The sequence below is a fragment of the Triplophysa rosa genome, linkage group LG7 (genome assembly GCF_024868665.1).
Source record: "Triplophysa rosa linkage group LG7, Trosa_1v2, whole genome shotgun sequence".
Lineage (NCBI taxonomy): Eukaryota > Metazoa > Chordata > Actinopteri > Cypriniformes > Nemacheilidae > Triplophysa > Triplophysa rosa.
Window position 1 is genome coordinate 18,347,194 of NC_079896.1, and position 26,664 is coordinate 18,373,857.

Here is a 26,664-nt window from a genome sequence, read left to right on the forward strand (position 1 = left end):
CAGATGCAGATCTGAGTCCTCACAAAGAGAGACGGACTTACCTATGCCTGAGACACAGGAGCTGCTGAAACTTGTAAGAGAGCTCTTCACACAGCTCTGACCCAACATCTGATGATGTCTTGACACCTGCTGTCTCAGTCTGGGGACCTGAACCCTGGTACAGCCACACCACCGTATAAAGGCAGCATTCCTTGTCCCACAGACACCACTCCAGGAAGCATCGATGGCCAAGGAGTCAACCCGAGCTACCTGCATTGCGTGCTGGACACTCTGATCATCATGCACATTTTTTTTTTTGTCGCTCGTCATTGTCTATAGGTCAGACAAAAACGTGCGAAAGGGGGATATGTAGTGCCGGAGACCAATCAGACACGCAATAACTAGTTATATTTCTTAAATATAACAACAACACCCCTCACCCAACCAGCAAGCTAGTCGCCAGGGGGTCTACCCCCAATCTGCAACTAACACTAGGCGCAGGACCAGATCTCTGGTGACCATAGCAACCCACACCAAACCATCAAGATAAGAGTATTTTACGACCGAATGGAATGTAGGGAGATGAACTCTCTTTACTCACTTTGGGGACAGACATACAATCCTAAATACATCTCTATAGAAATGTACATATATTCATTTATAACCTTTCCATGTATTAATGTTCTTGTTTTTATGTCTGTCTTAAACATTAATCCAAAGTAGTTTGAATGAATGTGTGTATAACTACTAGAATTATTAGATTTGTAGTAACTCATTTAACCAAGATGATATGTAGATCATGTTTGGTGTCTATGAGGCGCATTTGTTATTTCCTTAATGTTAATGTTTGTTGTGTCTTGGTAGCTCTTTTCATATTAGTTTTATTAAACTCTTAGAAGTTTTCTTAGCTAACATCCAATCAGTTTCCACATGCAAAACACCATGTGGAAGACAAAGACAATTAACTTTCCCTCCAAAGATGCCATCTCCTGATTGGGTCAGTCACATCTGTAGGATGTGACATCCTTACAGTTTAAAGGAGACCCTACACTAGTTTTATTATTTTTAAATATTTTTAATTGTGTCATTCTTTAAAAAATGTATTATCTTAAGTTGTTTTTGTCAAGTTGACATTTTTCATATTTTTATAGTAATCTTATCATATTTAAATATATTGTATTTATAAAATGTTATTATCTTTTTCATATTGTTATTTTGTATTTTGATTCTTCCAAGTTGTTAAATGTTCTTTTTCTTATTTAGCCCAGGGGTGTCTAAAGGACCAGTGTCCTGCAGAGTTTAGCTCCAACTTGGCTCAACACAACTGTATGGAAGTTTCTAGTCTGCATAGTGATACTTAGCTGGTTCAGGTGTGTTTGATTAGGGTTGGAGCTAAAGGACACCGGCCCTCTACAGGACACCGGCCCTCCAGGACTGACTTTGGACAGATGTATACATCTGTATATACATACATTTGTTATCCTATTTTTGTTATCTGTTGTTTCATTTCACGATACCTAATTAATTCATAAGTTTCCTCCTACGTCACTGAACCCAAGGATTCCCCAGGGTCCTAGAGCATGTAACTTCATGCGCACTTGTTAAAAAAAACAGCGCTTCTATTTTCTTGACAAACTAAAATACTGTATGTAAAATTTCATTTGTATATATTTTGAACAATGGATATAGAATGCACTGCATGTTGCTTGCTTTGTTCAAAAGCATGATGCATGTAAGTCTACATGTCATAATAATAAGTAACTGTGCTTCTAACCACAGCTCTAAACCTGTAATTACAACCATGCAACTTTGTGATGCTGTTTGTGATTGAATGTTGGAACGAGGGTTTGGGAAACACTTGAATCGTTGAACTATGCTGAAACGACGGAACTTGCGACCATAGTTGGTTAACGATGCTTTTGGGAAACGCACCCCTGAATGTCTCATAATCATAAGCTTTCTCATACGCGGGCATACTGGTTTTCATCATGAACACATTCAGTATTTTGATTGTATTTTTGGTTATAATATCTTCACACAATCATACAGAAATGGACGTTTTGTGAGGCGACTCTTCAGTAACTGTACACCCCAAAAGTGACCCATCCACGTGAAAAACATCTGTCTGTACGTGGTATTTTCATGCTGAAGGCAGTGTAAAGGGAGACATTATGCACAAATATATGTAAATAAGCCCTTACGAAGATTAACCTTCACTGTAAAACTTGCTGTAGTTTTAGCAGGTTTGTCAGTAACTTACTTTAGGTTTAATTACTACACTGTTAGACTTTGCTGTAATTTTTACAGTTTCTTACTGCAAAACGCCCAGTAAATTACTATAATCTTTTTTTACTGTTAATTACTGTAATATGCATTGCATTATGGGTATTTTTATGACGTAACATTGTAATTTACAGTGGCATACTGTATTTTGGGAATTTACAGTAGTCTACCGTTGACACAACCGCAGTAGTGCTACTGTATTTGAAGACTTTTATCAGTGAAAATACTAAAAATATTTCACTTAAAATATATAGAAACATTTTAAAAGTGTAATTGGAAACTGTTTAAGAAACAGGAAAAGGATAATTAAAGCATGCAAGCGTGAAACCAAATTTGAAATGACTACTGGTAAAGCGTATTTTAGAGTAAAAACAGTGGAGCTGACAATCCTGGCCTGAGCTCGATTGTTGGTCTGACTGAGAGCGACACCTGTATGAATGAGCGGCTGACAGAAGGTAAGAACTGCTAAAAAACGTGTTTTCTGTAAAATACCTAGCGAAACGTTAATAAGTCCGTGTACGTTTAGTTTCGCTTTGTTAAAATTTCAATTAAATATTAATGTTGCTGCTGAGGAGAAATATTTAGCAAATTTAACATGCAACAGTGGAGCAGTAAAACTGCCAAAAGTTTGATATTACTGTTATTTTGACACAAAAAGCAGTTTTAAGACATGTGCGAGAATGTATGTTTTTAAAGTTCAAATCTGCAGTCGGTTAATAAAGATAGCGTCTTTTTAAAAAATTCGGAGATATGAGCTCTAGGCAGTCACCCGTCGCTCAGAGCTCATGTACTCTGCCCAACGCAGCCTCACCACGGCAAGTGTTTCTTTATTCACCGCTGGCTCTGTAGCGGTTAACTGCGGAGCCCGTCTGGTCACCTGTCGGAGAAAAAAAACAAGACCTGCAAATCCGTGGCCACAGATTTGTAATTCGTTCCCTCAGTTTAAAAATCTGTGCTCGCAGATTCTAAAACTATTCCCACAGTTTACAAAACCGAGCTCTCGGATTAATAAACTGTACCTACGAGTTTCCAATCCGTGCTCTCGGTTTTTATAACCGTCCCCTCAGTTTTTGAAATATGTACCCACAAATTCATAATCTGTGCCCACGCTTTCGCAATCCGTTCGCACAGTTTTGCAAACTGTAGCCTACTCGCGGAAATGAAGCCTCTGTCTGTCAACAGAACAAGCTCCTACAGGAACATTAACGAATATTGTATACTGTTTTATTTTAGATTATATTATAAATTGTCTTAATGTGTTTACACACGAGCGCTCATCAGTTGTCATCAGGCATTGTTGTATCACGTTGTTCAAAAAGCCATTATTAATGGATGTAACAAATAATATTGTACTGAATAAAAATATTGTTGTACATGGACTTATGTCACTTATTTTGAATTTATAAAATTTAACAGTATTCATGTCAACAATTCATAGAGATTTTGTACTGCTAGTGGCACATATTGTAAAATAATATGAAATACAATTTACAATAGTATTTAGCAAGTTATAATTGCATTAAAGTTACTGTAGAGTTATAATACTGTGAAGCCAAATTGTGGTAAGGGTTTTATACTGTACAATGACATTACAGTATGGATATTATACTGTAAAAAGAAGTTGCAGTACAGTCATATTACTGTAAGGAACACATACAACTGCTGTAAGGGGGCAATAGTGCTGCCAGTGACTTACCGCAAAAATACAATGAGAAGTCTAACAGTGTATTTAATACTACTTTTATTAGTACTGTTTTCAATTTGAGGTTCAACTTTACTTTCATCAAAATTAAAACTTTGACTTTTGAGATCCAAAATGAGCAAGAAGAGACTGGTCTCATTATTGGCATTAGCGTAGCAACACTGCAGAAAAAATCACATTCTTCCTAAGCATTTTGTCTTGTTTTCTAGTAAACATATTTAAAACTTCTTAAATTACGATACATTTACGTTACAAAAAAAGTGACCTAAGATATTTAGTCTTTTTTTATGAAAAAACAAATATAAGAACTAGTTACGTTTATGTTTAAAGATGAGGTAACGTCTTGGTTACGGATGTAACCTCGGTTCCCTGATGGAGGGAACGAGACGTTGTGTCGAACCGACAGAATGGGGTTTGTCTTGAGAACCTATCATCTTCTGAGTATTTAGAAAAGGCCAATGAAAATTGGCGAATGAAATTTGCATGCCGGGCTCCTCCCCGGATGTCCGGGTATAAGAGGGAAGCCGGCGTGCTCATTCATTCACCTTTTGTCTGAGGAGCCTAAAGCATCCTCCCCCGACCGCTGGGGTGGGCGGCCAGTGTTGTGGCATGAGGGACACAACGTCTCGTTCCCTCCATCAGGGAACCGAGGTTACATCCGTAACCAAGACGTTCCCTTTCTGTCGGTCTCTCGACGTTGTGTCGAACCGACAGAATGGGGTTCCTATGGAAAACGCCACAGCACTGAGCCGCGTCACAATCTCTGCGGAGCGACGTTGACTGGCCTGGGCGAGTCAGACGAACACGCTAACGCGAAATTATGACCTTCCAGTGGAGAGGAAGGGGGACCCAGAGCTTTCCACAAAAAGTTGGGAAGCCCCCTAACGCCGGCCGTCACGGGCGGAGGCCTGATTCTCTAAATGGCGAGAAGCCGCCCGGCACCGTACGGGCCACTGGGTAAGCATTATTCCCCCCTGGGGGGGAAAAACGCTGCAGAGGCCACTACCTACCGTAGGGAGGAATTAGTGGAGACACCACATGGTCTCACCATCAGGGGAGAACTCATGGGAGGAATGTGCGGACTGCAGGAGTTAACCGCAAGGTGGGAGTCCACCTGGGGAGGTCATGGGTTGCCAAGGTGGGAACCATTCATGAGGATACATCAGACGGAACAGCCCACGGAGGGGGGGTTACCACGTCTGGAGCACTAGGTCCGGTTAGAGCTATGTGGGAGATAACTCAACTGTTCCCCGGCCTAAGGGGGCAGGGCTGCTCTGCCCAGCCTGTCCCCTGGAAGGGTGCTTAGTGATGGATGGAATGCCTGTTCTTTACCCGAGGGGAAAGAAGTGAGGCGGGATCGCCACTGCTCCCCCCGGAGGGGGAAGGGACACCTTGCCAGGATGCGGGCTGACACCGGTTCCGCGCGTAGGTATTAGAACCTCACGGAGTTGTTAGGCATAGCCCAACCCGCAGCTCTGTAGATGTCTGCCAGAGAGGCGCCCTGAGCCAGTGCCCACAAGGGGTGTGCCTCACCCCCAACGGGCAGGGGTGAAATGAGATCGGTATGCCCTAACGAGGGCATCCACGATCCAGTGCGCCAGCCTCTGTTTGGAGACAGCCCTCCTGCTGACCTCCGAAACAGACAAAGAGCTGCTCAGAGCTTCTGGGCTCTGCGTGCGGTCCAAGTAGAGGCGCCGTGCGCGTACTGGACACAGCACGGATAGGTTGGGTCTTCCTCCCCGGTGGGGAGCGCCTGCAGGTTCACCACCTGGTCTCTCGGGAGAGTGGTGGGAACCTTGGGCACGTAGCCGGGGCGGGGTCTCAAGATAACGTGAGAATCTCGGCCCCGAGTTCTAGGCAATCTGTGGACACGGAGGGTGCTTGTAGATCCCCTACCCTCTTGGAGGTGAGCGCCATGCGGAAAGCCGTCTTTATCAAGACTGAGAAAGAGCGGCAACCCCGAGAGGCTCGAAGGGGGCGGGGCCTCTTGAGGCCCGCCACCAAGGTCGCAAGAGGGTACGGAGCGCGGGTAAGGTGGTCACCCTCTCGCACCCCTTAGGAACCTAATGACCAGGTCGTGCTGTCCCAGAGGCTACCCAGCACTTGGGTCATGATGAGCAGCCGTAGCGGCTACATACATTCCCAGTGTGGAGGGGGAGCCCAACCGAGCAACTCCGCGGGTCTTCTCGCCGAGAAGAGCACCAGGATGAGAAGAGGCGCCAGCTATGGGCGTATAGCTGCCCAGTGGCCGAAGCCCTAGCCTGAGTGACGTCCCAACCGGACCGGGAGTGGGTCACTCAGGATCTCCTCGTCCCGTCCAGACATGGAGACCAGGTTTTGCCTGGGATGCCGTAACGTGCCCCTTCCCCTGGGGAAGCTGTCCGCCAGGGGGAGCGGCCAGGGGAGAGTTGTTGTCAGAGCCTCAGCTCCGAGAACCAAGTCCTGGTTAGGCCAAAGGGGCGTAACTAGTACCACTTGATGCTCCTCTTCCCTGGCCTTGCACAGGCCCTGTGCAATGAGGCTCACTGGGGGGAAGCGTACTTCCACTTGTCCCGCGGCCAGCTGTGTGGAGTCCGGGGAGGCAACAGGACCACCTGTGCCTGGCCAAACTGCCCCAAACGAGCCGGCTGCGTGGGGAGGGAGTCGCCACTCTCCGCGAGGCGTCAACTGATGAGAGAGCGCATCGGCTGTCTGGTTCAGGATGCCTGGGATGTGTGTGGCTCGCAGGGAGCTGATCACCTGCTGACTCCAGAGGAGGAGGCGTCGGGCGAGTCATGTTAGCTGCTGTGAGTGAAAGAATACGCCACAGCAGCTGTGCTGTCCGACCGGACCAGCAAGTGCTTCCCTGCACGAGAGGTAGTAGCCTCCTCAATGCAAGTAGCACAACCAACAACTCTAGGCAGTTGAAATGCCAACGCAGGCGGGGGCCCGTCCACCGCCCCGACACTGCTTGCCCGTTGCACACGGCACCCCAAACTTGCAGGGAGGCATCCCAAAGGGGACCCCTGTCCGCAAGAAGGTCATGGAGACCAGGGGGTTAGGGTGTGTCGGCAGAAAAGCGTGTGACCATACGCCTGCTGCCGGTGTGCCACGCTCTCCAAGGAACTTGACTCTGCAGCCAGTGTTGGAGCGGTCGTATGTGCATCGACCCGAGGGGGACCACCCCCGCCGAGGATGCCATGTATCCCAGGAGCCTCTTGTTACAGGGGTGCCGCTGACTGGCTGAGCTTCAGGCAGTTCAACACTGATCGGGCGCGCTAATCAGTCGTGTGCCTCTGGGAGGCCGCGAGGTTGCGGGCTTCCTCGTCGCAGGTCTCGCCCCCCCCCCCCGGGGGGTGAGCGGGGCCGCTCGTTAGGACAGAGTCAAGTTCCATACCGAGAAAGAGGATGCTCTGCACCGGGGAGAGCTTGCTCTTTTCTCAGTTGACCTGTAGCCCCACCGATCTAGGTGCCGGAGAACCAGGTCCCTGTGTGTACACAACAGATCTCGAGAGTGTGCCAAAACTGAGCCAGTCGTCGAGATAGTTAGTACCCGCACACCTCCTTGGCGAGCGTGAGGCGACTGGATCGCGTAGCCGAGACGGATCGTCTTCCCTAGCCAGTCTGACAGCCTGGGAAGCCGGACAGGCTCCCAGAATGAGACGGGACTAAGGTACGATCTTTTTCATCGTCCCCCCGGGGGGTGGTTCGATGGCTAGCAGTACGGATTCCTTGCCGGGGGAGGTCCCACGGGGAGGAGATCGGCTCTGCCGTTTTTCCTGCCTGGCGACTGCGCAGCTCAACACACTGTCTGACTGAGAGTGCTGAGGTCTGGTGTTTATACTCGACATTGCGCTGTGCCATGACGCAATGTCGAGTTTGCCGTTCACCATCGTGCAGAGGGTGAGAGCGGCTGTGGTAACCCAGAGAGAGAGGAAACTCTCCTTTTTTGAGAGTAAGTGGGCGCCAGCCCCCCGGAGGGGGCCAGCAGATGGAGAGACGGGGCAGGATCCATCCCTATCCGACTTCCCAGCGATGTGGCTGGGGTCAGGCCCAATGGTAGCCTCGATCCCCCTGAGGTGTTCCCATGACAGCCGCTGCGCCGCGGCTGCTGATGGGGCGATGGTGTCCTCTTCGCTGTCTCCTCCAGGGGGGGCCGCCTGAGTGGGGGGCGCCAGAGCTGGAGGGCGTTGAAGAGGACCAGGGCTGCTGGGAAGCAGACAGTGCACGGGACTCGAGGCGGCCGAGGTGGCCGAGTTGCGGCACGGAGGACTGCTTCTTACTTTCGAGAACCCGAAACTTTCGAGAACCTGCTTCTTACTTACGTTCACCCCCCGACGGGCGGGGGGTGAACGGGGCCGCTGCGGCTCGACAGTAACACCAACCAGCCCCCCCTTGCGAGACGGGTGATTCTAGAAAGCGGACCTTCTCAGCGTTACTCATCTGCGCAAGGATTGGCAAGAGGAGTTTCTCATGGACCACAAGTGTGGACATCGTCCGACCCAGGGCCCGCGTGGTCACCTTGGTCACCCGTAGAGCGAGGTCGGTGGCGGCGCGGAGTTCCTGCATAAGCGCTGGGTCGGTCTTACCCTCGTGGAGCTCTCTCAACGCCCTGGCCTGGCAGGAGCCATAGCGTGGAGAGAGGAGACAGCTTGGTCCGCCGCAATGTAAGCTCTCGACACCAGAGATGCAGAGACACCACATGCTTTGGACGGGAGTCTAGGTCGAGCCCCCCCAGGTGGCCGCCACCTACGGGCACGAGTGCACCACGGCGGCATACTCCACCTGGGGGACACCGACGTATCCTCCAGCTGTCTCAACCTCGAGGGAAGAGAGGGTGACAGAACTTTGTTTGACGTGAAACGTGCCGGGAAGGGGCGTTACAGGTCTTACAAAGTTCCTCATGCACTTCCAGTAAACACAGCACTGGGGGCGGGCGCGGCTTCGAGCCCCGCTCAAACCCGAGGTGCCATGTAGCCAGCCGCGAGTGCCGGGAGAGGCAGTGCGGGCACTGCAACCCAACACTCACGGCGGCCCGGGAAAGCATGGCCGACACCTCGACATCCGCTTTTTCCTGGGCTCGACCCCCCGAGGGAGGGAGCCCGAGGAATCGTCGGAGTCGGATGGCAGTACGTCACCCCCCGATGCTGCAAGAGACATCTCATCATCACGCATCGTGTCCGAAAACGTGATTGAGGAATAATACGGCAGACCATCTTTTTGGGGAACGGTCAGACGAGCGAGACGAGGTGTGAACGGTCCGTGAGCCGTGGCTGGCGGATTATCGCTCACAGTAATCCTCATATCACCCTCGCTGCTTGCCATAGCGGACGGCAGGGCCGTAGTCCTGCCGCCACAGAACAGGGAGCAAACGAGGTCGTGGCTGAGTCCCGTGGGAACACAGCCACCTGTGACGCAACGTCTGAATCGTCACCGCCCGCAGTGCGGGCAGGACGTATTCACAACGTCTGCCCTAGCGTACTGGAAGCAGGCATTGTGTCCGTCCCCCTCCTCGATGAGTGTGTTGCACCCTTGAGAACAGCGGGACAAGCCACGCTGGAGAAATTTGCTCTTTTAGAAAAGGAAATTTGCTCGAACACCTCCGGAACTGCCGAGACGCCCAGGGGAGAGTCACTGCAGGAAGGGACCGTCCGCTGTCCACGTCGTAGATTCCAGCAGAAAGAATGATCACCCAGATCGTAGAGAAGCTCACCAGATGCGTAGGCTCTGAAGAACAAAAGGTGAATGAATGAGCACGCCGGCTTCCCTCTTATACCCGGACATCCGGGGAGGAGCCCGGCATGCAAATTTCATTCGCCAATTTTCATTGGCCATTTCTAAATACTCAGAAGATGATAGGTTCTCAAGACAAACCCCATTCTGCCGGTTCGACACAACGTCGAGAGACTGACAGAAAGGGAACACACAGATTCTGCCAATCTCATACTAATCTTGAGTACCTATACAGTAGTATTGCATATTTTGTATATTCGAAGATTATTTAATTTGATCAAATTTAAAAAAGACAGATACAGCTGTACGATTATTTCCGGAAAAAGTTGAGCTCCTGGAGCCGTGCAGGGTGGGCAGAACTACAGCACGAGCACACAATACATCATCACATTATCCCTGCATAACTGTTGATTCACTAATACGTTCTTGTTGTTTACGTTATGCAAGCACACGCCGATTGCCAACAAAACACAAACATGTGACTCAGTTTAACTTAATGCTTGCAGTTCATGTCCGGCATCTTTTAGCACTGGGACCATGCCATCTATCAGTTTCAAACGATCTCCAAATCCAGCTTTATATACACCCTTTTATAATATCCATTACTGAAATGCAGTGAGCAAACAAACACAGCTAAGCTTCCGTCAGTCGAGTGAAGCGGCATTGATGGGCATGCTCTTTCTCACGCTGGCTGGTTGACACGTGGGCATGCTCTTTCTCTCACACTCGCGTGTGGGTGTGCTCTTTTGCTCGCTAGATGACATGTAGACGTGCTTTTCTGGGAGAATTGTTCAATAAGGGACTAAGAACCCTTGTTACGAAACGGGAATCCATGTTCGAAAAAAACTTTCCGAAACCTGTACGAACCCTGGCGGAGTAAATCGAGCACAGAAATACCACGTCATACGTTCAACTAGTTTTGTGACAAGTTGACCATTTTAAGCTTATGAAGCCAGCACGTTTAACATTTAAAGAATGCTCAGAATGTCAGAATGCATTAAATAGCATGTTACCTCCGCTTTAAAACAAAATTGTAAATTAAATCTACAGCAAGTTACTGGCAAACCTGCTGCAAAGTTACAGAATCTGAGAGACCTAAGCGTCCCTTTTGTCCATTTGCAGTCGCCTTCTGGGGAGTCCCCGTCTGTTTGCTTGCGATCGCTCAGTCACTGGGTGGAAGGGCCCCGGAGAGCGTCTGTCCGTGCGCACCCCGCTTTCTAAGGGTTTACTAGGACAAATGCTGGGAAAAACGGGACTGTTGACAGGTGTGACTGTAACGCACGCTATAAATGGTCCAAAAAGCAACCAAAAACATGTGGAAGTTGTATGCTCAAAAGCAAAATGAGCTTCTTGAAGAGGTTTTGCTCATTAATCTACTAATAACGGAATGCAAAGTAACACGTGCCAAAGATCCACATCTCTCCATCTGAGCAGCTCAAATAAAGCTGCAAATACCAGTACAATGTCAAGCGTGAACCTTAGTAAATCACATGCAATAAGGTCAGTCGCAAAAACATTTGTGTCCACGCCTTTTCAGCACTAATTTTCACTGCGTGTCTTTAGTAAATACCGACAGTAGTTTTTTACGCCAAAAAAGATATTTGCGCTGCCACAAGCTGTTAGTAAATCTGGCCCTAGAATGATAATATATCTTAAACATATATAATCAGTATATATATACACTCACCTAAAGGATTATTAGGAACACCATACTAATACGGTGTTTGACCCCCTTTCGCCTTCAGAACTGCCTTAATTCTACGTGGCATTGATTCAACAAGGTGCTGAAAGCATTCTTTAGAAATGTTGGCCCATATTGATAGGATAGCATCTTGCAGTTGATGGAGATTTGTGGGATGCACATCCAGGGCACGAAGCTCCCGTTCCACCACATCCCAAAGATGTTCTATCGGGTTGAGATCTGGTGACTGTGGGGGCCATTCTAGTACAGTGAACTCATTGTCATGTTCAAGAAACCAATTTGAAATGATTCGAGCTTTGTGACATGGTGCATTATCCTGCTGGAAGTAGCCATTAGAGGATGGGTACATGGTGGTCATAAAGGGATGGACATGGTCAGAAACAATGCTCAGGTAGGCCGTGGCATTTAAACGATGCCCAATTGGCACTAAGGGGCCTAAAGTGTGCCAAGAAAACATCCCCCACACCATTACACCACCACCACCAGCCTGCACAGTGGTAACAAGGCATGATGGATCCATGTTCTCATTCTGTTTACGCCAAATTCTGACTCTACCATTTGAATGTCTCAACAGAAATCGAGACTCATCAGACCAGGCAACATTTTTCCAGTCTTCAACTGTCCAATTTTGGTGAGCTCGTGCAAATTGTAGCCTCTTTTTCCTATTTGTAGTGGAGATGAGTGGTACCCGGTGGGGTCTTCTGCTGTTGTAGCCCATCTGCCTCAAGGTTGTGCGTGTTGTGGCTTCACAAATGCTTTGCTGCATACCTCGGTTGTAACGAGTGGTTATTTCAGTCAAAGTTGCTCTTCTATCAGCTTGAATCAGTCGGCCCATTCTCCTCTGACCTCTAGCATCAACAAGGCATTTTCGCCCACAGGACTGCCGCATACTGGATGTTTTTCCCTTTTCACACCATTCTTTGTAAACCCTAGAAATGGTTGTGCGTGAAAATCCCAGTAACTGAGCAGATTGTGAAATACTCAGACCGGCCCGTCTGGCACCAACAACCATGCCACGCTCAAAATTGCTTAAATCACCTTTCTTTCCCATTCTGACATTCAGTTTGGAGTTCAGGAGATTGTCTTGACCAGGACCACACCCCTAAATGCATTGAAGCAACTGCCATGTGATTGGTTGATTAGATAATTGCATTAATGAGAAATTGAACAGGTGTTCCTAATAATCCTTTAGGTGAGTGTATATGTATATATATGAAGAGTTTGGTTCCAAAATGAGAAAAAAAAAATAAAGTTTTTTTATTGTGCATTCCAATTAATATCAAGCAAACTGCAGTTGGTTTGTTTTGATTTGAGCCATACTAACAAAAAAACACATTTAACTAACACAGTAAAACACCGTAAAAACATGATAACATAATAAAAAGATGATTTTTGATTTTTTTTTAAACTTAGTTATCTCATTTTGAACCACTCTTCAATAATAAATGCATTTTCATTTAATTTTGCAACTTAAAGAGTGTTAAAATATGTATTTATATTACATATTAAAATTAGTGTAGGAACTGACACATTTTTATTTTGCACCTCATGTTGCAAATATGTTATTTAAAATGTATATTATTTAAATACATAAATGCATTGTCATTTTACGTACATATTGCATTGCCATATTGCATATTGCATTCTAAATTGAATATTGCTACCAAAATGCTTTCATATTTATCAAGTTATCAGGGCGCACATTTGAAAAATAAGGTTTTTTTTGCACATTCGAAATGTCATTTTTTTAAACAAATTATACAGCAGAACGTTTCCTACGCACTGTTGATAATGAGGCCCCTGGAGAGCTACCGTCTTGAAGATTTCAGCTCCAACCCCAATCAAACACAGCTAAAGCAGCTAATGAATGTGTTCAGTGTTGCTTGATAATTACAAACAGGTGTGTTGAAAGAGGCTTGGGCCAGGCAGTAGACCATCTGGGTAATTTAAGACTAATTTTAACAGACTATGATTTCAAAAATACTAATGCTTATTTTGAATATCATTTATGCTGGATAGAATATCATATTTTGACGGAAGTAAATTACATACAATAAACATTAAAATAATTCATTAAATTACTGGTTCCAATGTGGTAAATTAATCATATTCCTCCTAGGTGTGATGCAACATTATTTCATTCATTGTTTATTAGTCAGTTCATTGAAAGAGGAATGTCATACCGTTCTTTGATACAAACTGTGAAGTCACACCAACATCAAATGTCGCAAATACTGGGGAATGGTCACTTGTCATGATATCATTGGTGCATCCTAAGTAAAAAGCAATGTCACTGTTAACATGCATAATGTGTTTTTCCTACACTGATCTTTTACTATAACATAAACGTTGATATTATTAAAATCATGCACTAACCATATGAGTTACAAACCACATGCACCATAGGATAGGATTTGCGAAGCACGCGGTCACACCATGAAGGTAGGTTGTATTTGATCTGTTTGTAAAATGAAATACATACTCCATTGTTTGTTTTAAAACAAATATTTCGGTCACACTTCAGTATAGGGGGCAATTCTCACTATTAACAAACCATTAACTACAACTTTTTCCCTAATAAACTCTTAATTTGTTGCTTATTAATAGTTAGTAAGGTAGTTGTTAGGTTTGGGTATTGGGTAGGATTAGGAATGTAGAGTATGGTCATGCAGAATATGTGCTTTATAAGTACTAATAAGCAGCCAATATGCCAATAATAGGCATGCTAATAACAACTAGTTAATAATGAAAATTGCCCACTATACTGAGGTGTTACCAATATTTCTTTATATAACACCTGCTCCGTGAAAAATATTCAAAAAGGAATAATGGTAACACTTTACATTAAGATTCCCTTTATAAAGCATGAGTAAATGTGTTCATTAATGATTAACAAGTCATTTACATTATAAAGCAGTTATAACTGCGTAAATAAAAAGGGATTGTAACAAAATACCTGCCAAATAGTGAGCGATTTTAAGTCACATGTTATAAATGCTTAATAAATGTATTTATTCATTATTTATTTGCAAAATTGGCTGTCAGACTATAGACTGTAGGGTGTTATGTTGTTTTTTCTTATTGTATATTTCATAAATTGTTCACATGAATCCTCTATATTAAGGCACACTTTCATGGTTTGCTAACATTTCTAACTCTTAACATTTTTTTTTTAAGTTGAGAATGAACGCTTCACAGGCATCCACTTTTCTTTAAAGTGCACTTTCATGGGCTGTCAATACTTCTAAATGTATGATTCACATCAGATATGTAGCCTTGACCAAGCATTCTGTTTCTACAATAAATAAATAAATGTTTTCAATTAACTATTGGAAGTAATTGAATCATTAATAAAAAATCATAAACAAACAACGATGTTTGTGCATTTAGTGTTAAAAAGTGATCAAAAATTTGCTGAATTTATCTTGGAAAGCACGAAAAAACTGCTTTGGATAAGCATCATGATCTGAAGGAATTCTGGATGGCACCATAAACCATTCTGAATAGGATCAGGTAAGCAACATGGTTTGAAAAATGACATAAGATATGAAATATACAATAATAAGAAAAACCAACATAACACCCTACAGTCTCCTGTCTATATATAGAGAGTCGGACTCGTGACCAGAAGGTTGCCGGTTCGATTCCCAGGGCCGGCGGGTAACGACTGAGGTGCCCTTGAGCAAGGCACCTTACCCCTACTTGCCCCCCGGGCGCTACAGTGATAGCTGCCCACTGCTCCGGGTGTACGTGTGTTCACGACTTGCTGTGCGTGTGTTCACTACTCTCACTTTCACTTTCACTTCACTTCATTTGGCAGGTATTTCGTTAGAATCCCTCTTTATATTTATGTAGTTATAACTGCTTTATAATACATTTGTAAATTACTTATTAATCACTAATGAACACATTTATAAATGCTCAGGTATTTCTGGGGGTTTTAATCTATTGATCCAAATGAGCTGGTGTGCTAAGAAAACAATTCACACTGTACCCCTGTGGCCTTGGTTTTGGTGTAGGCATATTTATCCCGTGTGTCTCTCTCAAAACGATATGTTGGAGCAAACGTAATCTCCTCCTCCTCTGTAAAGTAAAACATACATCACATGCATAAAAATGCTGACATAACAATTGACTTCTCTTTATCTTTTATCTCTATTATCAAGCATAGACAGTAGTGAAAGGTGACGTCCATTTCTGTAGAACTGGCATCTTTGGTGTTTATTTAAATATACTGTTATAGAAGCAATTTAATGCAATACCCTTTTATTTTCACACCTTTCACATGTGTTTTAGGGATTAAATTCCTAGCAGCAGTGCAGTTCAAAGTTTTCAACAAATACAGTATACACAATAATAAAAGCAATTCAAGGTTTAAAATTGGGGTCCGGGGACACCCAGGGTATGGAGGCATTTTGGTAGCAATAGGTCTATTCAATTTAGGATGCATTATGCAATATGGGAATGCAATATGTAAAATGACAATCCATTCATGTATGTAAATATACATTTTAAATAACATGTGCAACATGAGGTGCAAAACAAATATAATAATTCAATAAAATAATTTACATTTGTCAGTTCTTACACTCATTTTAATATGTAATTTAAATATATATTTTAACGCTCTGCAAAAGTTGCAAAATTAATATGAAAAAGCATTCCACCGGACTGATTATGTTTAAGTTCTTAATTCTAATGTTCCCTAAATGCATTGACATCAACACGTTTAACTTTTGGGATTGCATTATCATTTACATACAGCGCATTAAGTGTTGCAAAATTTAATGTGGACTTGAAAATGCATTTCCAGCTGACCACGCTCCCTCCCCTGTACAGCATCATTGCGTAAAGGCAGAGCCAGCATTGCTCGTTACTTGTGTTGATTTGAGGTGTTGTTGCAACATGTACGTCTGCAGAGCTGATAAAAGCGTTAAATCGCATGCACGTTTTCATCATAAACACATTCAGCACTTGTTGTCTTCTTAGTCAATAGCTTCACATAATCATTCAGAAATTGTTTTTGTGGTTCAACTTTTCCATAACTTCAAGAATCGAGTTACAGTGGATTTGTCTCCCCTTACATTACCTCCAGCATGAAAGTACCACTTACAGAAAGATATTTTTCATGTGGATGGGTCACGTTTGGGTTGTACAGATACACTATCCTCAATTACTGAAGTTACTGAAGAGTCCGCGAGATGTTCTAACAATGTAGCTACTAGTTCTATCATCTAGACACTACAGACAATAATCTTAAGAAACGCGTAAATAATTTTTGTCTTTGTGCTCCACTTCGTGTGCATGCAATTTAATGCTTTTATCAGATCTGCAGTCGTACACCAACGCAAGTAACGAGCGATGCTGGGTCCGCCTTTACGAATGATGCTGTAGGCCTACATGGCATGGCAAATGCATTTTCAAGTACACATTGAATTTTGCAATCGTGCTGTGTGTAAATGAAAATGCAATCCCAAATGTTAAACCTGTTAATGTTAATGCATTTAGGGAAAATAACATTTAAATGAATGTTTTGCTACAGTTTTTCTTGACTATCTTAAACATACATAATCCATCCGGGGAATGCTATTTAAATTTTGTTCCACATGTTACCTCAAATGTATATTTAAATACATAAATGCATTGTCATTTTACATATTGCATTGCCATATGCATATTGCATTCTAAATTGAATATTGCTACCAAAATGAGTCTATACACCGCAGGTCCCTTGCATTTAATTTGCCATTTTATATAAACTTCTGTAATGCTTCAAAACGGAGGGGTGGACTGAGCCGTTGGTTGCAATTCGCAACCTCAGAACTAGATGCCGCTAGATTTTATTGACTGGTATGGGGTGAAAACAGTATCAAAACCTCCCACAAATACACGTAAAAGATCCAAATTCACGCACTGTAATTCACAAATGCACGTGAGAGATCCAGACCCACGCACTGTAATTCACAAATGCATGCGAGCGATCCAGACTCGCACACTGTAATTCACAAATGAACGCGAGAGATCCACACATACAGAGCAATCCACATGCGCTATATTTACAAATGCACTCATCCTAATGCATACCTGTACAATCCACAAATATACTTATCTGTACTGTAACTGTGATTTCATGCACAAAAATCACATGTGCTTTGCATTTGGACTTAGGAACGTTTGCGGATATACGCTTTTGCACCTGTGGATTCTTTTGAGATTGTTGTTCTGCAGCTCTGATTCACAAATGCACAGAAGCAGATCTGTGTCCTCAATGGTGACATCAACTGCGATATAGCGTCCTCCTCAAGAGGGCTCTAACCGGCCTTATAGACTTTACTGTTTTAAGTTTTTATCAAAGGCCTGCATTTTTATTTTATTTCTTCTGGATCATTTCTATTAAACTGTAAACATTTGTCTCAAGAATTCCATCCGGACGAAAATGTATAAATCCATGCTGTGCAGTAAAACATATGACGCTACAGCCTGTGGGGGCGTTTGATTACTTTCTGCCTTTATGTCACGGCAATGTTAAGAAAAGCACAGAGCACAGATACTTTTTTAAATGGATGGAATGAGGCAGGGATGCTGCTGTGGGTAATACAAAACTATAACATTTCCAAAGTGAAAGTGAAGCTAAGCTCGCGCTCCGATGTCAAACAATAACTGCGAGTAATAAAATATTCCGTCTCCTAAAATGCAATCTAAAATACGCACAAACTAATATTCTGCTATCATACTGGAAAGCAATCAAAACATTAATGGAGCAATGTGGAATTTTTAGGAGGATCTATTGACAGAAATGCAATATAATATACAAAACAATTTCTTCAGAGGTGTATAAAGAATTTACGCAATGAACCATTATGTTTGTATTATCTTAGAATAAGCTATTTCTATCTACATACAGAGCGGGCCTATATACATTGAATTCGCGATGTTGCGCTGCCATGTTTTGTACAGTAGCCCTTAAATGGACAAACAGCTCTACAAAGCGCATTTCCTCTCCTTCTCCCTCTAAACAATGACTCTAATATTACAACAACAACATATCTTGGGTTCTAACAAACTGTTACTCACATACTGATCCGAATCAAATCAACCTCCTTGGGGGTCATTTTTAGACGATCTTTCTCTCCAATGTCTCTCTGCTGGAAAGTATCTCCATAGATATCTATGAGTATCTCTGCTAAAAGCCTTAGTAATGTCACCGCGGGTCCTAACGCATCTCTGCTGGAAAGTCTTTATAATATTAACGCAGGTCTTAGCTCCTGCCTGACTTTTATCTTTCTTTTTATACCTAAAATTCACAGACCCTTTATTTTATGTAATAAATAAGACATCGCTCTTTCTACAGTACTTCTAATGCCCGAATGATCTGTTCCCTGCGTCAACATGAGAAAACACATGCTGTCTCAGCCGACAACATCTTTTTGTTCTGTGGAGGCCCCCGTCGTGTTTCGAAAGGGAGGGGTGTGCGGAGGACTAAGAGATTGGTTGCAATTCTCAAACTCACCGCTAGTGGCCGCTATGAATCCCACTCTAGAGCACTTATTGTTATTAATCTGTTTACTTTTGTAAGAAACTACGAAAAATAAGTGGCCTACAGTATGTCTAGCAGTTGTGAAGTTGGTAGATGTCTTTAGAAGCATAATTTATTTTTAGACTTATCTGATCACTAGTTGTGGTCTGTGCAATAAATAGTAAAAGTTCTGAACGATTATATTGTGTTTTATTGTTCCAGTATAGTAATGATAATATTTAAAATAATAATATATTGATATATAAAATATTGAATTTAACAGGTGTCTCTCACAGCAACACGTACAGATGTGAGTAAAATATAAGTGTACAATGTTTTATACAAATAATTTATTCCATTTAGTTTCCATTTCATGCATTTAACATATTTGATATTGGGAGCATCCAAGTTATTTGACATATTTGATTTTTTTAAAAGGTAAAAAAAGTTGAAAAAAACGCATGGTCTTGATCCTTCTTCAAGTTACTATAGGCCTATCTCAAACCTTTCTTTTCTCTCTAAGATACTAGAAAAGGTTGTTGCTACTCAGTTACATGCCTATTTAACAGCACATAACCTTTACAAGGCCTTTCAATCTGGTTTTGGGAGACTCACATCCTGTCTCAGTCAGCAAGATGCTGAATCTGTCATACATGCCTTCATCGCATCTCAATTAGACTACTGTAATGCACTCCTCTCTGGTCTCTCTGCTAAAAACATCAAGCGATTACAATATGTTCAGAACTCTGCAGCTCGCCTGATCACCCACACAGGAAAAAATGATCACATTACGCCTACCATATCTATCACCTCCACTGGCTTCCGGTTTCTCGGCGAATTAATTATAAGGTTCTAATTCTCAGTTATAAAGCTCTCCATTACCTTGGTCTCAAATATTTATCTGACTTACTTAGGCCTTATTCCCCAGCTCGCTCCTTACGATCTTCCGGGGTAGGTTTGTTAGTCACCGTGAAATTTCGTCTGGTAACTATTGGAGCCAGGTCATTTAGTGCTGTGGCGCCCAGATTGTGGAATGATCTGCCTCAAAACATCTGTCAAGCATCCTCCATTCTCTCCTTCAAAAACTTCTTAAAAACTCATTTGTTTTCAGAATATCAGGGGAAATCGATCAACCCTGACCTCAGCGAGATGCGTCATTTGACATCACGGACAAGATGGCGGCTAGCTCTTCGCAGGTTTATGTGAACCGTAAAAAAATCTGAGATTCGCTTAATAGGACAAGGTGTTATAATCCCACTATTTCAACACAGTTTAATTACCCAAAAGGACATTTCCTACGCCTCTGGCATGACAGGGGGAGCATTCAAGAATATGAACAGAGGAAAGGAGGTCTGAGGTTTCCCTGGGTTTGTCGGGCATCCTCTGTGTTTATATTAAAGAAATACATAGCATATTAAACCATTTTTACAACACGTAATATATATGAACTTGAATGTTAAAATATCCAGACGCTGTTTATGAACAAATGCCCACATTTGAACATCTACCATATAACGATAACCTAGAATGCTCTTACATTCTCTCAGCATCTCATTGTGACATCACACGGTAAACATGCAAATGTGACGCATGGTTGACTGGAACGGATTGAGGTCGGAAGTCGGATATTTTACTTCATAGTATCTGAAACCAAAGTCGTCTCGAACGCAGCATACAGGAGAGAAGCTGAAGCATTGCATTATTACAAAGCAAACATGACAGAGAAAGCAAAGTAAGACGAAAGAGGTTCAGCTGTGTTTATGCAGGAAGCTTATATAAGAGCAGCAACAACACATATATACATACGAATAAATAATTTGAAATAAGGTTTCGGTGTACCTTTGTTTTGTGACCTACACTCGGTTGTTTATTGCAATTGCTGTTACATTAGACAATATCATTATAACAACATTGTTTTCTAGCTAAAGATAAATCATACTGTCAGACAGTTTCTGGTGGATAATGTTTGTCATGGCTCTGCTTCATTTAGTCATGTTTTTCTTGGTCCTGTAGCTGAGCCATGACAAAGCCTTTGGTTATGTGTGGAGAAAAACATATTATTGTCCTTTTGACAATAATATACGTTCTCTCCAGTGTCTCGTCATTGGCCCCGCTCCTCTCGTTTCCTTGTTATCCTTCCCTGAGTGTTTTACTACCCACACCTGCCCCGTGTAATTATCCCTCATTTGTCTTCCCTTTATATACCCTCATGTTTCATTGTCCTGTGCTGGTGTATTACGTATGTTTATGTGCGTGATGTGTTGCTGCTTCATGGTTCGTGTCATCGTCTTGCCTTGTCCATCCATCTGTCCCCAAGAGTGAGTTTGTTTGTTCTCCCAGTATGTTTGTGTTAGACGTTTGGTTGTGTCGTTTAGTTTAGTTTAGTTTTGCCGTTCTTGTTTTCATTTTGCCCCCTCGTGGGAAGTCTTTGTTTTCTGTTTGTTTCTTAGTTTAGCTCCTGATTTATACCCCCTCGTGGGTTTATGTTTTGTTTATTTTAATAAATATCTGTTAACCCCGTCACTGCCTGCCTGCGCTTGGGTTCTTCTGCCACAGTCGTGACATATATTACCTTTGGAGTCATTCTATTTTACATCATGTGACTGTGACAATCAGATTTGCATCTATAACAGAAGCATAAAGGTTTCCTTTTACAGAAACACTTTTCCAACTACTTCACAGTGTAACAGATAAAATAAATAAATAACAAATATAAAATAAATAACAATCTGAAAAATAATTAAGCAAAGGAGCAAAAAGTAGTAAAAGTACATAAAGTTTATGTTCAGACATTCACAATAAATTAGGGCAGAAACTAACAATTATTTTAATAACCGTATAATTGGACGATTGTTTTTTTTTTTTGATTAATCGGATAACAGGCTAAACAGTTTTTAAATTGATCTTTTGCTTATAATAACTAAATAAGACTTCAAATAAGGCTATTTATTGTATTCTTTGAAAAGTGAGTTTCACTTATGATGTAGTCTAGAATTTTGACATTTAAAACCATTAACAATAAAACTTCTTTAAATATCCCAAATATAAGTAACAATCGAGTTGTAGCCCATTAGAGATGTGCTGATGAGGAAATAAACTTATTTTGATCTTTAAAGTTATACATTTAGATTATTCCCTTCCCTTCAACAAAAAGTATTATTAACATTATTTATTATTATCAGAATAAGACAAATAAGACGTATCACATGATATACTCGCGTTGTATTTTTTGTTCTTTTCCCACTTAGGCCTACTTTAAAACGAATGCTTAGTTTGTGGTTCATTAATATTTAATAAAAACTAGTGCTGTCAATCGATTAAAAAAATTAATCGGATTAATCACACATTTCCTGTGATTAATCACGATTAATCACACATAACAATAATATTTTATGAATGAAAGAAAACATTTTGATATTAGTACTGTAACTGATGTCTCTATTAAATTGATTATTTTAACATTAATTATAGCCATTCAACAATATAATTGAGAGCTATCATGAAATATACAGAAATTGAAGGAAGTTCTCAAACACTTTACAGTCTTTAATGCTAAATTATCAATTAAATGCAGAAGAATTCTCATTAAAGCTACAAAATCACATTGATTTCTTCTTTTATTTTGTTCTTTGATTAATATTAGTGACAGGAGTCACAGCAGCACGTTTAAGAACGTGGCCCCTTTAAGAGCTGTCTCAGTACACAGATCAGACCGTCACCGCACTCCCATTTTCACAACACTTTGCATTCATTTAAGATTTTATTTTACACTTTGAAGTCTTGCTTAAGAAAATGCTAGACAAAACAGGCTTTCTGACATAATCTTGTGTGGTTTTATCCATTCAAGCACGAAAGAGAACTTAACACGGATGCGCTGTCTGACAGAGATTCACCGACGCAGCCTTCAGCCCGTGACTACACCAGACTGGACCTCGCGTTGCGTTTTGCCGCGTCCCACAGTTTAGAAGCTGTCTATCTTCATTGAACGCGTCAAAGCAACTGTTCAAAATCNCTTTAATACCACTGATTCTGTGAGCTACTCGGTGTATTCAGTAGGGTGCTTCAGAGGCATAAGGTATACGACAATAAAACAATGCACAACTGACATAAAGGAAATTTACTTTTAATACTTGAGTACTTTTAAAAGCACGTACTTCTGTACTTTTACTCAAGTAAGAATCTGTCTTTACAACTTTTACTTGTAGTGGAGTAATATTTGACCAGTAGTATCTGTACTTTCACTCAAGTAAGGAAGTTGTGTACTTCGTCCACCTCTGGTTTATGTTTTGTTTATTTTAATAAATATCTGTTAACCCCGTCACTGCCTGCCTGCGCTTGGGTTCTTCTGCCACAGTCGTGACAATGTTTTACTGTTGATGATGGCAACGCGGGTTTTATGTCCAAATTAAAGACTGTAGAGGTCGGAAAGCAGTTTGTTTACGGCGGGATATTATATATTTAACGCTTATATAAATCTGAGCAAGCTGACAAAATATGTGACCCTGGACAACAAAACCTGCAGTCTTATGGGTCAATTTTTCGAAATTGAGATTTTTACATAATCTGAAACCTGAATGAATAAGATTTCTATTGATGTATGAGTTGATATAATAGGACAATATCTGGCTGAGATACAACCGTTTAAAACTCAGGAATCTGAGAGTGCAAAAAATCAAAATATTGAGAAAATTGCCTTTGAAGTTGTTAATCATGGGCACTGTGGCAGGCCATTCACTCACAAAAATAAAGTTTTTGTATATTTAAGGTAGGAAATTTTCAAAATATCTTCATGGAACATGATCTTTACTTAATATCCTAATGATTTTTGGCATAAAAGAAAAATCGATAATTTTGACCCACACAATGTATTTTTGTCTTTTACTAAAAATGTTCCCTTGCTATTTGAGACTGGTTTTGTGATCCAGGGTCACATATATTCTGTATATCCTGGACACGAGCACACCTTCATCGTTCAGAGAGAGCATCCAGCCTTTGCTGTCATGTTTTGGAGAAAAGACGTTTGGGAATGAAAACTAAAGCATCAGCAGCATGTTATCTACATTCATTTTAGTGACTGGGAACACTGCAGCAGGCAAGCTTAAAATAAATAACCTTATCATTATTGTCCGCTGGTGTGGACTCAAATATAGTTATAGTTATCAGTATAGTTAGCCTATAGTTTTATGTGAACGGCCCTTATCAGACAATCATTACAGAATATGTGACCATTAAGACCATAAGTTTTTTATGAAATCCTTAACTCTTTAAAGGTCCAGTGTGTATTTTTTGGAGGATCTATTGACAGAAATGCATAATATACATAACTATGTCTTCAGAGGTGTATAAAGAGCTTACACAATGAAGCGTTATGTTTTATTACCTTAGAATGAGCTATTTCTATCTGCATACACCGCGGGCCGCTTGCATATAATTCGCCATGTTCTGTCAGCCGTCGTAGTGTTTCAAACAGTAGGGGGAGGGGTGGAGTGAGTGGTTGGTTGCAATTCGCCATCTTGCCGCTAGATTTCACTGAGTGGACCTTTAAATAACCCACCCTTTGTAATAATTTAAACTATTTATAACGGCCCACTAGCTTCTAAGAAAATAGCAAAGTATTTATTTTTTGCATATTAAAGGCACAATATGTAATAATTTTGTTATGAAATATCCAAATACCTCTTGCACAGTGTGATATATTTCATGCAGTTGTGTACTTACATTATCCAAAATGTTCCCAAGAATGTGCAAATGCAGAGAAATTATTATTTTAAATAATGGCTCGTCCCTTGTAATTGTCGCATATCAATGACTTAATATCCTCAGTTTCCGGTTGTAGAAACTACGGTAACACACAAATGCAGAAGTGGCGGTAATACAGCATCTGGGACGCAGCTGTTTTGTTGTTCAGTTATGGATTACTTGTTGGCGATTAATGAAAATCCTTAAAAACATAAACGTAGGCCAAATGAAACAAGGATTAATATCGGCGTGGCGTTTTCGAAATGGAGAGAGCTTCGCGGCCAACTTGGACTCAACAGAGACTCCCCTCTCGCATGTGTTTTAATAGACAGGTAAGCAAATATTATTTATTGTACAAGAAATAGTCATGCACAGATTATTTGAATAGATATGAATGCAGTTACCCTATGAAATACAGTAGATGTCCGTATTTTAGTTATTACTATTGTTATAAGTGTTGTTCAATGACTCAGTCCTGTAATGTTAAAATGTACTTTGTCACATACTTAGTAAATCTGTAATTTGATCGACTGTGTAAACGACGACTGTATGACTCTTTTAAACACATAAAACTGCACAGCATTACGCTACCAAATCATTTGACAAAGTCAAATATCAGTGACTGGCTAATGTAGCATTACATTCCACGTTTCTTGCAGCTTATTCATTATGATGACATAAAATAATGTTATCAAACGTATTAAATTAATTAATTACCTCGTCCGTGAACATGATGGGCGATCTCCATATGCCTCTGGATGGTGAAAATGACATCTCCCATCATTCCACTCTCCTGCATAACATCATTAAGTTTCGCCTTTGTTGTTGTTGTTTCGAAAGTGTACCATCTATCGGTCCAATTGACATATGGTGCCTTTAAGTTTACATCAATGCTTGCAATTCTCTATTTTGTGTTTAATGTGCAGTTATTTGTTCTTCTTTATAAAGTAAAATGTTTATATTGCCGCTGCCAAGGTTTCTATGACTCAGATAATCTCCGCCTTTCACCTTAACCACTCCTCAAGCCCCAGCTGGCTCGCTTTGGCCCAAATTTTTCATCTGGCCAAAAAACCCTGGTTGTGGCCCTGAGCGAGGCATGATCAAGCCCCGGAAGTGACTGTGGAAACACGACTGGCCCGGTTGTGGCTAGAAGGGATACAGCTACACACTAAAAAAAAGCCATAAAAATAGGGCACAATATACTGTATTAATATGAAGGAATTTTCCGTGTTCATTTTTACAGTTGTTTTACCTGTATTTTACATTTTGCACTGCATTCATTTGCATTTCAGCATTAATGAAAATGTCCGTAAAATAAAGGAAAATGTACTGGTAATTTTCTGCCAGTACTTTATCTGTTTTTTTACGTGATTTTTTTTACAGTGTATGGCCGGAAGTGATGCAAAATCTCGCCATAAAATTACAATAAATTACATTAGCTAACGTCTACACCTATCCCAACCCTGAACCTAACCTTACAGTAATAAAACATATTAATTAACTCTTATCAGCATGACAAAAAATATGTGGTATTGAAGTGCGCATGCCCAGTGGAGGTAGCTGCAGACAAAGGCAACACAAACACAATCCCTGCGCCTCCTGACGATAAATTAAGGTCTTATGAAGCGAATCACAAGATATATAAGAAACTGAACATTATTTACAACTTTATAACCGATAATGTGTAGCAATCAATCTGCTAGTTTCAGTAGCGCGGCGGGCAGGGTTCATGTCAAACGGCGGTTTTACATGCTTGAAAGTTACTGCGGGAAAGGGACACAATATGAAGGATCGTCTGAGATAAAGACAAAAATTGTGTTTCTGTAGTACTCCATCTGCCAAGTGTCATCCAAACGGCTATATTATGATTATTATGAAATTGTCCATCTCTCTCCAGAGTCTCTACCTCAAGTGCTTTGCCCTTATAAGTGAGTAGTTAACACGAATGCCATTGGAACTCACCCGAAGTTTTAGACAAGCAAAGCAGTTTCGCAAACTGTACATTACCAGTTATAATGTTGTAAAGAAATG

At 41.7% G+C, this 26,664-nt stretch overlaps 1 protein-coding gene across 5 annotated transcripts in view; it reads right to left on the reverse strand.

Moving 5' to 3' along the window:
• Positions 1-26,664, reverse strand: part of inpp5d (inositol polyphosphate-5-phosphatase D) — a 129,716-nt gene that overhangs the window by 14,909 nt on the left and 88,143 nt on the right. For 4 of the 5 annotated variants that reach the window (XM_057337943.1, XM_057337941.1, XM_057337944.1 and 1 more), the window contains 3 exons: positions 15,373-15,461; positions 13,755-13,836; positions 13,562-13,651 (listed from right to left, as the gene is read on the reverse strand). The exons of the other annotated variant lie outside the window; for it this stretch is intronic. In XM_057337943.1, the coding sequence (XP_057193926.1) occupies positions 13,562-13,651; positions 13,755-13,836; positions 15,373-15,461 (261 nt within the window). The remainder of the gene's footprint in view (positions 1-13,561; positions 13,652-13,754; positions 13,837-15,372; positions 15,462-26,664) is intronic. 5 annotated transcript variants of the gene reach the window in all.